Raw genomic sequence first — 16,542 nt, 5'->3', positions numbered from 1 at the left:
GCGGGGCTGTGCGGGCTCCTCACGGCCGCGGTGCCGCGGGGATGGCTCCGGCCGCTCCCGCAGGGATGGCTCCGGCCGGTCCCGCTGCTCTCGCCGCCGCTCCCGCAGCTCCCCGCGGGTTCCCGGCCCCGCAGCCCGGCCCGGGGCGCTGCGGGACAGAGCGGGGGGCAGCGGGCGGAGCGGGGCGGGGGCCGACGCCCGGTGCCGGGCGTTATCAGCGGGGCACAGCCCGGAGCTCCGGGCTGATGCAAGAGCCGCCGGCGGGGCTGGGGGGGCCGGGGGGGCCCGGGACAGGCCGGGCTGGGGGGCCGGGGGCCGCCGGCCCCGGGGCCAGGCGGGGCAGGAAGGAGACGGCCGAGTCAGAGGCTCGCCGTCCATCCCGTGGCCCCGCCGCTGCTCCCGCGCCCCGCCGGGGATCCCGTGTGGCCCCGCCGGGGATCCCGTGTGGCCCCCGCGGGGTGTCCGGGACCCCCAGCCCGGCTCCCGGCCGGGAGCGAGCTCCTGCATCACCCTGGTGAGATCTGGGGGGGCTGGTTCCCCCCAAAGCCGCCCGTGCCCTGACCTTGCCCCTGAGCCCCGGTGCGGGGTCCCCGGGCGGGGGTCACCGGGCACAGCCGGAGCCCCCCGTGCCCCCGAGCCGTGGGGGTCCCCTCGGGGGGGTGGAACAGCGGCTTTGGGGGTCCCGGGTCATGACGCCCCTCCTCAGAGACTGAGGGGGAGGGGGACGGGCGGGGGTCACGGCTGAGGAGGTTCCGGGGGGGGTCCGGACCCCCGGGACCCTCCGGGGCTGCCCCGGGGGGGGAATTTGGGGGGCGCGGAGTGCGGGAAGGGCGCCCCCTGGCGGTTGTCCCGAGCGCAGCCCTGGGGCAGCTGCGGGGGGCGCGGGGGGGGGTGACAGGGGACACAGGGGGGTGACAGGGGACACAGGGGACACACAGGGGACACACAGGGGTCACAGGGACACAGGGGACACAGGGGGTGACAGGGGCTGCAGGCGCTGGGTGCTGCAGAGGGTCTGGGGGCTGATGGAAGGGCAGCAGCAGGAGGGGGGCCCTGGGGGGCTTTGGGGTGCTCACCCCGTCCGGGTTTGGGGTGTCCGGTGAGTCCAGCTGTGCCTCAGTTTCCCCCCGGGGCCGTGTGCTGGGGGGTCAGGGCGCTGTGTGCCAGACCCTGCCCGTGTGTGTGGGACTGTGCAGGACCCCCACCCACACACGAGAGGGTCGTGTGGGACCCCAGCCCCTGGGCGTGGATCCATGTGGGACCCGACCCCGGTTGTGGGTCCGTGCGGGACTGACCCTGAGCGCAGGGCACGGCTTGCGTGGGCGCGGGTGGCTCAGGGCGCGATGCCACGTCCCTGGTGACAAACTGCCGGGGCTCGGCCGTGTCCTGACGTCCGTTCCCATCCCGTGTGGCGACAGGGCAGGGCATGACCTCCCTGGGGACCCCCAAGCCCAGGACCTCCCAGCCCGTGGGGAGCGGGTCGGGCAGGCAGAGGCTGCGGGAACGGCCGCGGTTCCAGCCCCAGCCCCATCCCCGGGGACAAAGCGCGGTCCCGGGGGCTCCGAGCGATGCCCTGCTCTCTGCTAACTTGTTCTCTCTCGTTTCCCCGTGGCCGCCCCGCAGAGCGCCGGGTTATGGTGGCACCGGGCTGAGCGCCGGGACGCGCCGAGGCGGCAGCGGGGGCCGAGCCCGGAGCCATGGAGGGGCCCGGCCAGGTAGGGACACCCGGCCCCCGCCCCGGCCCCGCCGCTGCGCCCCGGCACGGCCCCGGCCAGGCCTGCTGACCCCTCTCTGTGTCCCGCAGGAGGCCTACGAGGAGGGGTTGAGGAGGACCCTGGACCCCGAAGGCTACGAGGACCCCGGCCTGAAGAGCTCTCACCTGTCGCTGGGCGAGATGAGCAGTGAGTGGCTCCTGGGGACGCTGGGGGACACTGGCAGCACGGTACCACGGCTGGCATGGCATGGGCACCGGCGTCAGGGGTGCCAACACTGCGGGTGTGGCAGAGCAGGGGGCTGCTGTGCCACCCGGGCACACTGCTGCATGTGTGACAATGGCATCAGGCGGGTGACAACCTGGCAGGGGTGATGGCACCGCAGGGACACCGGCACCAGCTGGGTGCCAGCATTGTAGGGGCACCAGCACGGCTCGGGGTGACACGCTGGCAGCAGAGTTTTGTGGAGCTGTGCAGGACACCAGCACGGCTCAGGGGCGTTGCACGGGCACCAGCAGTGCATGGGCTCGGAGTTTCCTGGCTGCAGCTTCTCACGGGCACGCATGGCGAACGGGCGCCTCGCTGCATGGGTGCCAGCATGGCGCAGGCACGTTGCATGGGATGCACAGATGCGTTGCACGGGCACAGCGTTGCATGGATGCGTTTCCTGGGTGCCAGCGTGGCAGCGGGGCTCGCTCGGAGGGGACAGGCAGGGCCACCAACCCCAGGGTGGCATCGCCCAAAGGCAGCGACTCCCTGTGGAGTCCGTGAGGTGCCACCTCCGGCTGCGGGTACCTGAAGCGGGGCTGAGCTCGGGGACACCCGAGGCCCTTGAGCTCCCCTGGAGGGAGGCGAGGGCAGTTTGGGGGTCTGCGTTCCGCACAGCATCCCCTCGCCCCAGGCACGGCTGTTTCCGAGCCGCCACCCTGAGGGGGAGTCTGGGCTCGGGTCCCCCGCGGGGGTGACACAGACCGGGCTAACGCTGCCCCTGTTCCGCGCAGGGGCCGGCGCTGGCATCGGGTCCCCCCTGCAGGCGTGGAGGGCCAGGGCCGAGGAGATGAAACCCCTGCGGTGAGTCCCCAAATCGGGGCGGGGGCTTTGCCTGCCCGGCTGGCATCCCCGGGCGAGGCTGGTGGCACCCGCGGTGCCCGGCGCTGAACCCCCCGTGCCCGCGGTGTGTGTTTTGCAGCCAGTTTTTGCCCGGCCGCCGGGGATTTTATGACCTGGACGGGAAGAGGCGCTCGGCCGGGGCCCCCCCGGGACACCCCAGCCGTGGCGAAGGGCAGCGTGAGTGACCGCGGGGGCCCCGGGGGACAAAGCCCTGCCTGCCCCGCTCCTGCCACCCCCGTGTCCCACCCTCCGCGGGGTGACGGTCACCCGGGCGTCAGGGCACGCCGCGGGGTGACCGCTGCCACTTGCCCGTAATCGCCCACTGATTGAGGATAAATAAACTCTTTGTTTGGGGTGAGGACAAGAACCACTTGGGGCCGAACGCTGGCTGGCGCCGGGCGGCTCGGTGGCGGTGGCGGCGGGCAGGGACGGGGACACGCTCGTGCCCGTGCGCCGCGCCACCACTGTCGGGGACAGCGGCAGGGGACGCGCCCCATCCCTGCTCCCACGGGCGCAGCATCCTCGCCCCGGCAGAACGGGATGAGGCTCCCGCAGCATCCCCCCGCCGGGTGACCCCGCTTGGGACGGCCCGGGGACCGCGCTGGTCCCCGCGGAGGGCGGAGGGGGACGGGGTGAGCCTGTCCCCAAGGTGGGGGTGACAGCGGGCGGGCGGGTGCCGCGCTGGTGTTTACTGTCAGCAAAGGAAGTGCTGCGGGATTTACGGTGCACACAGGGCGGCCGCGGGGATCGCTCCCCACTTTATAGGGACGGAGCCGCGGGGACATGGGGAGCGCAGGGGGGGCCGCAGGTAGGCAGGGGACGGGGACAGCGACACTCGGGGGTCAGGCTGGCCGGGGATGTGCTGTCCCCGTGTCCCCATTCGGTGCTGGTGCTCGGTCCTGGGGCTGTGCCGGTGGCGGGGCGGTGGCCACCAGCCAAGTCCTCACGCCGGCCAGGGTGATGTCCCCAGAGTGTCACCCTGGCCCAGGGGCCGGGCTGGAGGATGTGACGGGACCGAGGTGGGCACGGGCAGGGCGAGAGGTGGCGGAGGGGCACACCTAGCAAATTCCAGCTGGGTCTGGGGTGAAGCAGCACGGGGGGCACATCCAGCGAGTGCCCAGCGGGGCTGGGGTGGGGATGGTGGAGAAGGGGACACCAAAGGTGACCCCAAAGGGGGCTGGGATGGGGGTGATGATAGCAGAGCCCGGGGGGGTCCAGGTTGGGGCAGGGCCCTGCTAACGTGTCGGTGGCTCCGCTTGCAGCTGTGTCAGTGAACGATGTGGAACTGGAGGCAACGGGGAGCAGGAGGCTCCTGTCCCAGCAGGGCACACACGAGGTGGGTGCTGCTCCAGCGACCCCATTCCCTCCCCAGTCTGGGGGTGGGTGGCGACCCTGGGACCACCCCAGCTCATCCCTGGGGATACCTGGGGTGATGCTGAGTGTCCTGGGAGTCCCCAGTGAGGCCCTGACCCCCCGTCTCTGGCTGCAGGGATACGTGGAGCTGCACGAGTTGGTGCTGGACAACGCGAAGGACTTGTGCTGGATGGAGGCCGGCCACTGGCTCAAGCTGGAGGAGGACTTCCAGGAATCGGGGGACTGGAGCCAGCCCCATCTCTCCTTCCTGACCTACCACAGCCTCCTGGAGATCCGCCGGGCTCTGAACAAAGGTGGGGACACCTCCGGGGACCGCCAGGAGGGCGGCGAGGAGCCCGCACTGGCTGCACGGTGACAGCGCTGTCCCCACAGGTGCCATCCTCCTGGGTGTGGAGGCCACCTCGCTGCCGGCCATCGTCCACATCCTCCTGGACCAGCTCATCTACGAGGGGCAGCTGAAGCCGCAGGACAGGGACGATGCCATGAGGACGCTGCTGCTGCGCCACAGGTACAGCCAGGGCTGGGGGTCCCGGGGGAGGCCTGGGACCCTCCCCAGTGTGTCCAGCTCAGGGTGGGGGAGATTTGTTCCTCAGCCTGAATTGGGGGCACCCGTGCACCCACAGGGCTGGGGCTGTCTGGGGAGGAATTGGTGGCACTGGGGTGGGTGACACTGGGGGGGTGACACTGGGGTGTGTGACACTGGGGTGGGTGACACTGGGGTCTGACACTGGGGTGTGTGACACTGGGGTGGGTGGCACTGGGGTGGGTGACACTGGGGTCTGACTCTGGAGTGTGTGACACTGGGGTGGGTGACACTGAGGTGTGTGACACTGGGGTGTGTGACACTGGGGTGGGTGACACTGGGGTGGTGACACTGGGGTGGGTGACACTGGGGTGGGTGACACTGGGGTGGGTGACACTGGGGTGCACTGAGGTGTGTGACTCTGGGGTGTGTGACACTGGGGTGGGTGGCACTGGGGTGGGTGACACTGGGATGTGTGACACTGGGGCGCACTGAGGTGTGTGACACTGAGGTGTGTGACACTGGGGTGGGTGGCACTGGGGTGTGTGACACTGAGGTGTGTGACACTGGGGTGGGTGACACTGGGGTGTGTGACACTGGGGTGGGTGACACTGGGGTCTGACTCTGGGGTGGGTGACACTGGGGTGGGTGACACTGGGGTGGGTGGCACTGGGGTGGGTGACACTGGGGTGGGTGACACTGGGGTGCACTGAGGTGTGTGACACTGGTGTGGGTGACACTGGGGTCTGACTCTGGGGTGGGTGACACTGGGGTGTGTGGCACTGGGGTGTGTGACACTGGGGTGGGTGACACTGGGGTGGGTGACACTGGGGTGTGTGACACTGGGGTGGGTGACACTGGGGTCTGACTCTGGGGTGTCTGACGCTGCCCCCCGGCGTTTTCAGCCACCCCACCGAGGATGAGTCCGTGTGGACGATGCCGCCGGCGCTGGTGCAGCGCTCGGGCACCAGCAGGACGGACGTGGAGCAGCCACTGCTGCGGGAGCAGCGGCCCGTGGAGATAAGCAGGATCGCAGGGAAGGAGCAGGTGAGTGGGGACAGGGGGCACGGGGGTGCTGGGGACACTGGGGACACTGTGGTGTGGGGCTGGGGACACACACATTTTGACACACAAGTGCACACTCCAGTTGTGAACACGCACACACCTGCAGAGGGGGGGACACAGGGAACTGTGGGGGACACTCTGAGGACAGAGGGGGAGACTCAGGAATAGTGGAGGACATGCAGGAGGTGGAGGGGGACACGCAGGGAACAGAAGGAGGGACAGGGGACAGAAGGGGACATGGAGATGCAGGGGAAGGTGCCGGGCGTGTCACACACAGGGACAGAGAGGGGGGACATGCAGGGTACACAGGGGACAGTGTGGGACAGCCACCAAGGCCGGCTGGCTGATTCCTGCCCTCCATCTGCCTGCACAGAGCGGGGTCCCCAAGCCCCAACTCCTGGAGACAATCCCAGAGGGAGCCGAGGCCACCCTGGTGCTCGTGGGTGAGTGCTCAGCGGGCGCTGGGTGCTGGGTGCTGGGCTGGGTGCTGGGCGCTGGGTGGTGGGTGCTGGGCTGGGTGGTGGGCGCTGCCTGGGGGTGCAGCCTCGGGGGGCTGGTGCAGGTCGGGGGGTGCAGGGGGAGCTTTGCCACGTGCCCCTCACGCTCTGCTTTTCTTGCGCCTTTTTCGCCTCTCCCCGTTCTCAGCACTCGCCGCCGCCTGATGCTGCTGCTGCTGCTGCTCAGCGCTGCTCTCCGGGCCCCTCTCCCATGTCCCCTGTCCCCATGCCCTCGTGCCTCTGTGTCCCCCGTGACCCCATGTCCCAATGTCCTGTACTCCATGCCCACCCATCCGTGTGTCCGTCTGTCCCTGTACTTGCACGCCCACTCGCCCCTTTGTCTCAGTGACCTCGCATCTTTGTGCCCCTCTCCCACTCGTGTCCCCACGTCTCTGTGTCACCTCGTCTCCATTCCCGACGTTCCCGAGTTTTCCCTGTGTCTCTGTGCTCCCGTGTCCCCTGTGTCCCCGTCCCCTGTGTCCCTGTGCTCCCGTGTCCCCGTGTCCCTGTCCCCTGTGTCCCTGTGCTCCCGTGTCCCCATGACCCTGTCCCCTGTGTCTCTGTGCTCCCGTGTCCCCATGTCCCTGTCCCCTGTGTCTCTGTGCTCCCGTGTCCCCTGTGTCCCTGTGCTCCCGTGTCCCCGTGTCCCCGTCCCCTGTGTCTCTGTGCTCCCGTGTCCCCATGTCCCCATGTCCCCATGTCCCCTGTGTCCCTGTGCTCCTGTGTCCCCGTGTCCCCGTCCCCTGTGTCTCTGTGCTCCCGTGTCCCCATGTCCCCGTCCCCTGTGTCCCTGTGCTCCTGTGTCCCCGTGTCCCCGTGCATGGTCCCCCATGATCCCTGTCCCGTCCCATCCTCCCCCCAGGCTGTGCAGCCTTCCTGGAGCAGCCAGTGCTGGCCTTTGTGCGCCTGAAGGACGCGGTGACACTGGACGGTGTCCTCGACGTGTCCGTCCCCGTCCGCTTCCTGGTGGTGGTCCTGGGGCCCGACACCCCCCAGATCAGCTACCACGAGATCGGCCGTGCCATCGCCACCATGATGTCCGAGAGGGTACGGGTCACACACCTGTCACCGCCACTGTCACTGCCACCACCCCCCGGGCGGCCCCATCCCTGTCCCCCTGTGCCACGTCCCCCTCTGATCCCCACGTCCCCAACCCTCTGTGGTCTCATGGCCTTGTCCCCAAGATTCTGTGCCCTCACCTCCCTTTGTCCCCTTATCCCCCAAGCCCCGGTGCCCCCTCTCTGCCCCGTGTCCCCACGGGGACACTCAGGGGACCCTGGGGGTGCTGGCACTGCCTGAATCCCGGCCCGGCCCGCAGGTGTTCCGCCGGGACGCGTACCTGGCCGAGGCGCGGCAGGACCTGGTGCGGGGCGTGGAGGATTTCCTGGACTCCAGCATCGTCCTGCCGCCCAGCGAGCCCCCGAACGAGCAGCTGCTCCGCGCCCTGGTGCCGCTGCAGCAGGAGCTGCTCCGACGGCGCTACCAACCCCTCGAGAGGCTGCACCTCGGGGACTTCCCAAAAGATCTGGGTACGGCGGGGACAGCCCCGACCCCCGCAATGCCCTGTCCCCGTGGCTGGCCGGACACCCCTCGGACACGGGGTCCCCTCACGGCCACCTGGTGTGTCCGCAGGGCTGGACGAGGCGCCGGAGGACGATGACCCCCTGCGCAGGACGGGGCGGCCTTTCGGGGGGCTGGTGCGGGACATCCGCCGCCGCTACCCCAAATATCTCAGCGACATCAAGGACGCGCTGAACCCCCAGTGCCTGGCCGCCGTCATCTTCATCTACTTCGCGGCGCTGTCCCCCGCGATCACCTTCGGGGGCTTGCTGAGTAATGGGAGGGACGGGCTGGGGAGGGGGCGTGGGGCTGGGGACGGGGAATGGGGCTGGGGAGGGGGCGCGGGGCTGGGGAGGGGGCGTGGGGCTGGGGACGGGGCGTGGGGCTGGGGAGGGGGAGTGGGGCTGGGGACAGAGTGTGGGGCTGGGGACGTCTCCGCCTCTCCGCCATCCCTCGGGGATGCTCCGGGGGGTCCGGGAGGGGTGGGCTGGGGGCACAGCGCTGTCCCCCCCAGCCCGGCTCCCACCGGCTCCGCTCCCCGCAGGTGAGAAGACCAACCAGATGATGGGGGTGTCGGAGCTGCTCATCTCGACCTGCGTGCAGTGCGTGCTCTTCAGCCTCCTCAGCGCCCAGCCCCTCCTCGTCGTCGGATTCTCGGGACCCCTCCTCGTCTTTGAGGAAGCTTTTTACTCGGTGGGTGCCACCTGCGCCCCTGGGTGTGCCCCAGCTGCCACCAAGCTGTCCCCATAGCGGGGCTGGGGTGTCGGGATAGGGATAGGGACAGGGATGGGACAGGGATGGGACAGGGACAGGGACAGGGACAGGGACAGGGACAGGACAGGGACAGGGACAGGGATGGGACAAGGACAGGGACAGGGACAGGGATGGGGACAGGGACAGGGATGGGACAGGGATGGGACAGGGACAGGGAAGGGACAGGGACAGGGATGGGACAGGGACAGGGACAGGACTGAGTGGGGATGGCACAGGGACAGGGTTGAGTGGGGATGGCACAGGGGGGATGGCACATGGAGGGTGTACAGGGGCGATGCCACCCGTGTGATGACCCAGGGGTGACACCACACATGTGGTGGCCCTGGGGTGGCACGAGGTGCACGGTGGGAGATGGCAAACAGGTGTCCCCATGTGGGTGACACCCCATGGGCGATCCCAGGGATCCAACACGGAGCCACCGTGTGCCCAGCACAGCTGGGTGCCCATGCCAGGGGCGCTGACAGGGCTGTGCCCCCCACCTCCCCAGTTCTGCAGCAGCAATGGCTTGGAGTACATCGTGGGACGGGTCTGGATTGGCTTCTGGATGATCCTGCTGGTGCTGGTGGTGGTGGCCTGCGAGGGCAGCTTCCTGGTGCGCTACCTGTCCCGCTACACCCAGGAGATCTTCTCCTTCCTCATCTCCCTCATCTTCATCTTTGAGACCTTCTCCAAGCTGGTCACGGTGAGGGACCCACGCTGGGGTGGGGGGCTGCAGATTGTGGTTGTCACCCAGGTTTCCATAGAAACGGTGGGATGCAGGTGAGGGAGGGAATCTCCCGGTGCCTGCTCCCCTTTCCCAGGTGTTTCCCAGCCCCTTCCAGTGCTGACCACTCCGTGATTCTGTGACCCACGCTCCTCTCTGCAGAGGAATTTTGGGGCACTCTTGTCCATCCCCACAGCACCACCGAGCCCTTGCTCTGTCCCCACTTCCAAAACCACACAGAAAATCAACCCTAAAAACACCCCCTGTGCTGAGCTCTCGGCCTCACCCACCCCTGGTTCACACCCTGAACCCACTGGGAAGGCGCCACAGGGCTCCCACCGTGGCAGGGGGGTGCAGGGATCCCCATCCCCACTCTCCCTCACTCTCTGCTCTTCCCTCCCCAGATTTTCAAGACCCACCCGCTGCAGAAGACCTATGGCAGCGCACAGGACGGGCCACAGCCCAACATGGCCCTGCTGTCCCTCGTCCTCATGGCCGGCACCTTCTTCCTGGCCTTCTTCCTGCGCCAGTTCAAGAACAGCTCCTTCCTGCCTGGCAAGGTGAGGGTGGGGGGCACGGAGGGGTCCCCCCATCCCCCTGCACGGGGGGCTGAGGCTGTGCCTGTCCCTGCAGAGGAGGGGGGGCCATGCAGGTGTCTCACGGTGTCCCCACAGGTGCGGCGCCTGATCGGGGATTTCGGGGTGCCCATCTCCATCTTCGTCATGTCACTGGCTGATTTCTTCATCAAGGACACGGAGACCCAGGTTTGGGAGGGCAGGGCTGGGGGGGACATGGGAGAGGGTGCTGCTCCCTGTGTGCCACCCCTGACTGTCCCCTCTCTGCTCCCGTGCAGAAACTGAGCGTCCCCAAAGGGCTGCAGGTCACCAACTCGTCTCTCCGGGGCTGGTTTATCCATCCCCTGGGGGAGAAGGTCGAATTCCCCGTCTGGATGATGTTTGCCTGCGTGATTCCTGCCCTTCTCGTCTTCATCCTCATCTTCCTCGAGACACAGATCACCACGTGAGGACGGGGATGAGGGCAGGGGAGGGCTCTGGGGCGCCTGGCAGGTTGGGGATGGAAGGGGAGTTGTGTCACTGACCGGTCCCTGTGTCCCCACAGCCTCATTGTCAGCAAGCCCGAGAGGAAACTGGTGAAGGGCACCGGCTTCCACCTGGACCTGCTGCTGATCGTGGCCATGGGGGGGCTGGCAGCCCTTTTTGGGATGCCCTGGCTCAGTGCCACCACCGTCCGCACCATCACCCACGCCAACGCCCTCACCATCATGAGCAAGACCTCTGCTCCGGGCGGGAAGCCCCAGATCCTGGAGGTCAAGGAGCAGCGCATCAGCGGCCTGCTGGTGGCCGTGCTCATTGGTGAGCTGGGGAGGGGTCTCCAGATGGGCAGGGAGGGTTGGGGGTCCCCAGGGTCTCTCCACAACCTCTCCTTTTCCCTTGCAGGTGTCTCCATCCTGATGGAGCCCATCCTGAGGTTCATCCCTCTGGCCGTGCTCTTCGGCATCTTCCTCTACATGGGGGTCACCTCCCTGTTCGGCATCCAGCTCTTCGACCGCATCCTGCTCCTGCTGAAGCCCCCCAAGTACCACCCTGACGAGCCCTACGTGACACGGGTGAGTGACCCCACGGGTCTGGGGGTGTCCTGAGCTGTGACACCCCTGAAAATGGCCCAGAGCTCCTCCTGCAGTGCTGGCTCCTCGGGGCACTGCCCGGCACCCTGAGGGGTGTGGGACGCCGTCCCTGTGCTCAACCTCCGGCTCCCGGTCCCGCAGGTGAAGACCTGGAGGATGCACCTGTTCACCTTCACCCAGATCATCTTCCTGGTGGTGCTGTGGGTGGTGAAGTCCACCCCAGCCTCGCTGGCGCTGCCCTTCGTGCTCATCCTCACCGTGCCCCTGCGGCGCTTCCTGCTCCCCAAGATCTTCCGCGACATCGAGCTCAGATGTGTGCGTAGCCCTGGCACAGCCGCCCGTGTGCCAGCCCCGCCTCTCTGCCTGTTCCTGCTCCCTCCTCACCTCCATTCCTGTCCCTGTTCTTCCCATCCCTGTCTCCATCCCTATCCTCATCCCATTTCTGCCCCATTCCTGTCCCTGTTCCTCCCATCCCTGTCTCCATCCTCCCTCCATCCCCATCCCCATCTCTGTCACCATCTGTGGCCCTCATTCCCACTGGTGTCCCCATCCTCACCTCGTCCCTGTCCCCATCCCCATCCTGTCCCCATCCTCACCCCATTCTTGTTCCCATCCCCATCCTCATCCCATTCCTGCCCCATTCCTGTCCCCATCCTCACCTGGTCCCCATCCCCATCCTCATCCCATTCCTGCCCCATTCCTGTCCCTGTTCTTCCCATCTCTGTTCCCATCCTCACCCCATTCCTGTTCCCATCCTCACCCTGTCCCTGCCCCATTCCTGTCCCCATCCTCACCTCGTCCCTGTCCCCATCCCCATCCCCATCCTCATCCCATTCCTGCCCCATTCCTGTCCCCATTCCTGTCTCCATCCTCACCTCGTCCCTACCCCATCCCTGTCCCTGTCCCCATCCTCATCCCATCCCTGTCCCCATCCTCACCTCGTCCTTGTCCCCATCCTCACTCTATTTCTGTCCTGTCCCCATCCCCATCCCATCCTCATCCCATTCCTGTCCCCATCCTCATCCCATTCCTGTCCCCATCCCCATCCTCATCCCATTGCTGCCCTATTCCTATCCCTGTCCCCATCCTCACCCCATTCCTGTTCCCATTTTCACCCTGTCCCCATCCCCATCCCTGCCCCATCCCTGCCCCATTCCTGTCCCCATCCTCACCTCGTCCCTGTCCCCATCCCCTATTCCCACACTCTCACCAGCCCCTCACACCCCATCAGTGTCCCTGTCCCCATCCCTGTCCCCATCCCATCCCTGTCCCCATCCCCATCTCCACCCTCACCCTATTCCTGTCCCCCATCCCTGTCCCCATCCCCATCCTGTCCCCATCCTCATCCCATTCCTGTCCCCATTCCCCATCCTCATCCCATTGCTGCCCTATTCCTATCCCTGTCCCCATCCTCACCCCATTCCTGTTCCATCCCTGTCCCTGTGCCCATCCTCATCCCATTCCTGTCCCCATCCTCACCTCATCCCTGTCCCCATCCTCACTCTATTCCTGTCCCGTCCCCATCCCCATCCCATCCCATTGCTGCCCCATTCCCATCCCTGTCCCCACCCTCACCCCATCCCTGTTACCATCTTCACCCTGTCCCCATCCCCATCCTCACCTTGTCCCTATCCCCATCCTCACTCTATTCCTGTCCCATCCCCATCCTCATCCCATCCTCACCCCATTCCTGTTCCCATCCCCATCCTCATCCCATTGCTGCCCCATTCCTGCCCCATCCCTGTCCCCATCCCTGCTCCATCCTCATCCTCACCCCGTCCCCTCCCTGTCCCCATCCCTGTCCCCATCCCTGTCCCCATTCCTATCCCCATCCTCACCCTGTCCCCATCTCCATCCTCACCCCATCCCTGTCCCCATCCCTGTCCCCATCCCTGCTCCATCCTCATCCTCACCCCGTCCCCTCCCTGTCCCCATCCCTGTCCCCATCCCTGTCCCCATTCCTATCCCCATCCTCACCCTGTCCCCATCTCCATCCTCACCCCATCCCTGTCCCCATCCCTGTCCCCATCCCTGCTCCATCCTCATCCTCACCCCGTCCCCTCCCTGTCCCCATCCCTGTCCCCATCCCTGTCCCCATTCCTATCCCCATCCTCACCCTGTCCCCATCTCCATCCTCACCCCATCCCTGTCCCCATCCCTGTCCCCATCCCTGCCCTGTCCCCTCCCTGTCCCCTCACGGCCTCTCCCCTCCCCAGCTGGACGCAGATGACGCCGTGGTGACCTTTGACGAGGCCGAGGGGACAGATGTGTACAACGAGGTGCAGATGCCCAGTTAAGGCCCCCCCGATGCCCCCCCAGCCCCGCTTCCATCGCCACTGCTGCCACCCTGGGGCCACCAAGGACTGGGGACAGTCCCCACCTGCCCACCCTGGGAATGGAGCTTTTTTTTTTTTTTGTTTTCCCTTTTTTTGGTCTATTTTAAAAGATATTTTGGATGATGTGATCTCACCCCTCCCCACCTTGCTGCCTGCTGGGGAAGGGGCTGCTGGGCTGGGTGAGCTCCATGAGCCCCCCTCCACCCTCGGGATGTGTCCCTGTCCTGTCCCCAAGGCCACCAGCTTGGGGAGGAGCCAGAGGAAGACCCCGGAGGCTGGAGGAAGGCAGGGACAGGGACACTGCAGGATGGGAGCTCCCCCAGCCCAGCCCCTCTCCCCAGATCAATTTTCAACACGCTGGGACAGACCCTTGAACTCTGGAGCCCTTTTCCCATTTCTCCATCTCCTCCTCCATGGGGTCAACGCTCAGCTGAGCTCCCAGCACATCCCAGAGCCAGGATGTAAATACCCCAGCAAGGGGGTTTATACATTTACAATGAAAAAAATCGCGCTAAAAACACACCAAAAATACCTACAATTATGCTGATGCTTCTGCAGGTAGAGTTCACTTAGAGCCAAGCAAAAATAAAAAAAAAAAGGCTGAAAAAGCACCTTAAAAATACCAAAAAAAAAAAAAAAAAAAGGAAAAAAGGAAAAAATAAGTACTGCAAGGAGTGATCTGTATATTTGATGCTACTGGGGGGGTTTGTAATTTATTTTTCGGGCTGGTTGTGCCCCCGCTGCAGCGGGGCCATGTGCGTGTGTGTATATACTAGAGAATTATAGCAAAATCTAGAATTTTCTAGAAGAGATGATTTTAAAGGATCCTGGTCAGGGCCTAAACTCTACGGACCAGTCTGGCAGCGTCATTTAACTGATAAGTTAGTGTTAATTAGTTAATTAGTCCTCTTTATTTTTATAGCATTTCAGGTAAATCCGTGCAGTTTTTCCTTGGTTTTTCCCTCGCTTGCTCTCCGTGTCCTGCCCCATTTCCCTTGGGATTTCTCCCAGCCCAGAGCATCCCCGATCCTGCCAGGGCTGATTCTGCCCCAGGCAGCCCCAAGGGTTGAATGTGACCAAGGTGCAGAGCGCCAGACCAGGCCCCAAATTTGTCCCTTTTTGCAAATATCAGAGTGAGGGACCCCAAAACCGGCGTGGGTGGGGGGTGGGAAGGGGCAGCAGCCTCGTGTTTGGGTTGGTTTAGTTTTATTAATTACGTGTCTGAAATAAAAATGTTTTGTTCTTTGGGGGTTTCTCCTTCCCCTTCCCCACACCTCTGTATCAGGCTTTAATAAACAAATTAATAAAATCAGAAAGGAAGTGGGGGTTTTCTTTCCAGCTGGGAATTTTCTGGGATGGTGCCTGAACTCCCCCCAAAAGAGAGCAGCAGCATCCCTTGGGGGTGCCCCAAGATCCTTGGCATGGTGTCCTGGGATATCCCTGGATCCCAAATCCCCAAATCCTCGCTGCATCCTGGAGTTCTGGAACGTTCCCAGAGCCACCCCTGGGTTCTCTGTGGCCATCCCAGGAATCTCTGCCCCTGTTCCAGGGAGAAGGGAATGTCCTGATCCAGAGGGATTGGGAATGTCCCATTCCAGGGGGATTGGGAATGTCCCTGATCCAGGGGGATTGGGAATGTCCCTGATCCAGGGGGATTGGGAATGTCCCCATTCCAGAGGGATTGGGAATGTCCCCGTTCCAGAGGGATTGGGAATGTCCCTGATCCAGAGAGATTGGAAATGTCCCCCGTTCCAGGGGGATTGGGAATGTCCCATTCTAAGGGGATTGGGAATGTCCCCATTCCATAGGGATTGGGAATGTCCCCGTTCCAGAGGGATTGGGAATGTCCCTGATCCAGAGGGATTGGGAATGTCCCCATTCCAGGGGGATTGGGAATGTCCCTGATACAGAGGGATTGGGAATGTCCCCGTTCCAGAGGGATTGGGAATGTCCCTGATACAGAGGGATTGGGAATGTCCCCGTTCCAGGGGGATTGGGAATGTCCCCGTTCCAGGGGGATTGGGAATGTCCCATTCCAGGGGGATTGGGAATGTCCCATTCCAGGGGGATTGGGAATGTCCCATTCCAGGGGGATTGGGAATGTCCTGATCCAGGGGGATTGGGAATGTCCCCATTCCAAGGGCATTGGGAATGTCCCTGATCCAGAGGGATTGGGAATGTCCCATTCCAAGGGGATTGGGAATGTCCCCATTCCAGAGGGATTGGGAATGTCCCCGTTCCAGGGGGATTGGGAATGTCCTGATCTAGGGGGATTGGGAATGTCCCTGATACAGAGGGATTGGGAATGTCCCTGATCTAGGGGGATTGGGAATGTCCCCATTCCAGGGAGAAGGGAATGTCCTGATCTAGGGGCATTGGGAATGTCCCTGATACAGAGGGATTGGGAATGTCCCCGTTCCAGGGGGATTGGGAATGTCCCCGTTCCAGGGGGATTGGGAATGTCCCCGTTCCAATGGGATTGGGAATGTCCCCGTTCCAGAGGGATTGGGAATGTCCCTGATCCAGGGGGATTGGGAATGTCCCCATTCCAATGGGATTGGGAATGTCCCCATTCCAGGGGGATTGGGAATGTCCCTGATCCAGGGGGATTGGGAATGTCCCTGTTCCAGAGGGATTGGGAATGTCCCCGTTCCAAGGGGATTGGGAATGTCCCCGTTCCAGGGGGATTGGGAATGTCCCTGTTCCAGAGGGATTGGGAATGTCCCTGATCCATCGCTGCTGGCACAGCTCTCAGAGCAGCCCCTGCCCCCTCCCCCAGCCCCTGGCACCGCAGTGACCCCGATTATCCCTGATCCCATTAGGGAATGGGTGACACCGGCTCCGGGGCCGTGGGAAGGGCCGTGCCCGTTCGCCCCCAGCCTTTCCTGGGGCAGGACAGGGAGCAGCTCCCAAAGGGAGCCCCAAATCCCCCGAGGGGCTGGGACAAACCCCAGGGTGGGCACCCCAGCCTGGAGAGCTGCTAGCCCCTTTTCCAGAGAGGAAAACCCACGGATGGCGCTTCCCAGCCCAAGGCCACCAGGAGAGCTCCCTGTGCCATCCCAGCCCCCAAATCCCGACCTTTGAGGCCAGGCCAGCGCCCACCCCTCACATTTCCCACCCTGGAAGGGTTTGCTGTTCCCTGGGAAGGCAGCGAGGTCACTGCTGCAGGATACAGCCCGGGCTGGGAATTTAGGTCAAGCTCTTCTTTGAACTTGCCTCAGCCCTGGGAAATGGAGGAAGGGA

The 16,542-nt window shown here is 64.8% G+C and overlaps 1 protein-coding gene across 1 annotated transcript; it reads left to right on the top strand.

The window, feature by feature from the left end:
* Positions 1-1,464: 1,464 nt before the first annotated feature.
* On the top strand, positions 1,465-14,580 carry SLC4A1 (solute carrier family 4 member 1 (Diego blood group)). The gene is made up of 21 exons (XM_033078965.2): positions 1,465-1,715; positions 1,805-1,901; positions 2,714-2,783; positions 2,902-2,999; positions 4,085-4,158; positions 4,312-4,489; positions 4,569-4,704; positions 5,625-5,766; positions 6,158-6,227; positions 7,144-7,328; positions 7,600-7,810; positions 7,914-8,114; positions 8,386-8,534; positions 9,103-9,297; positions 9,723-9,878; positions 9,993-10,082; positions 10,172-10,338; positions 10,438-10,691; positions 10,776-10,945; positions 11,105-11,278; positions 13,180-14,580. The coding sequence occupies exons 1-21, from the start codon at positions 1,698-1,700 to the stop codon at positions 13,258-13,260; spliced, it is 2,916 nt and encodes a 971-aa protein (XP_032934856.1). The 5' UTR covers positions 1,465-1,697; the 3' UTR covers positions 13,261-14,580.
* The last annotated feature ends 1,962 nt before the right edge of the window (positions 14,581-16,542 follow it).

Source organism: Catharus ustulatus, chromosome 23, assembly GCF_009819885.2.
Source record: "Catharus ustulatus isolate bCatUst1 chromosome 23, bCatUst1.pri.v2, whole genome shotgun sequence".
NCBI lineage: Eukaryota > Metazoa > Chordata > Aves > Passeriformes > Turdidae > Catharus > Catharus ustulatus.
The sequence above is the reverse complement of the archived record's forward strand: the minus strand, read 5'-3'. Positions and strand labels throughout refer to the sequence as shown.

What these genes read in the sequence shown, in the direction of transcription:
- SLC4A1 (XM_033078965.2), top strand. An exon ending in CCTTCTCCAAGCTGGTCACG is followed by an intron (nt 9,298 to 9,722) that starts GTGAGGGACCCA and finishes TTCCCTCCCCAG; the next exon opens with ATTTTCAAGACCCACCCGCT. An exon ending in GCGACATCGAGCTCAGATGT is followed by an intron (nt 11,279 to 13,179) that starts GTGCGTAGCCCT and finishes TCCCCTCCCCAG; the next exon opens with CTGGACGCAGATGACGCCGT.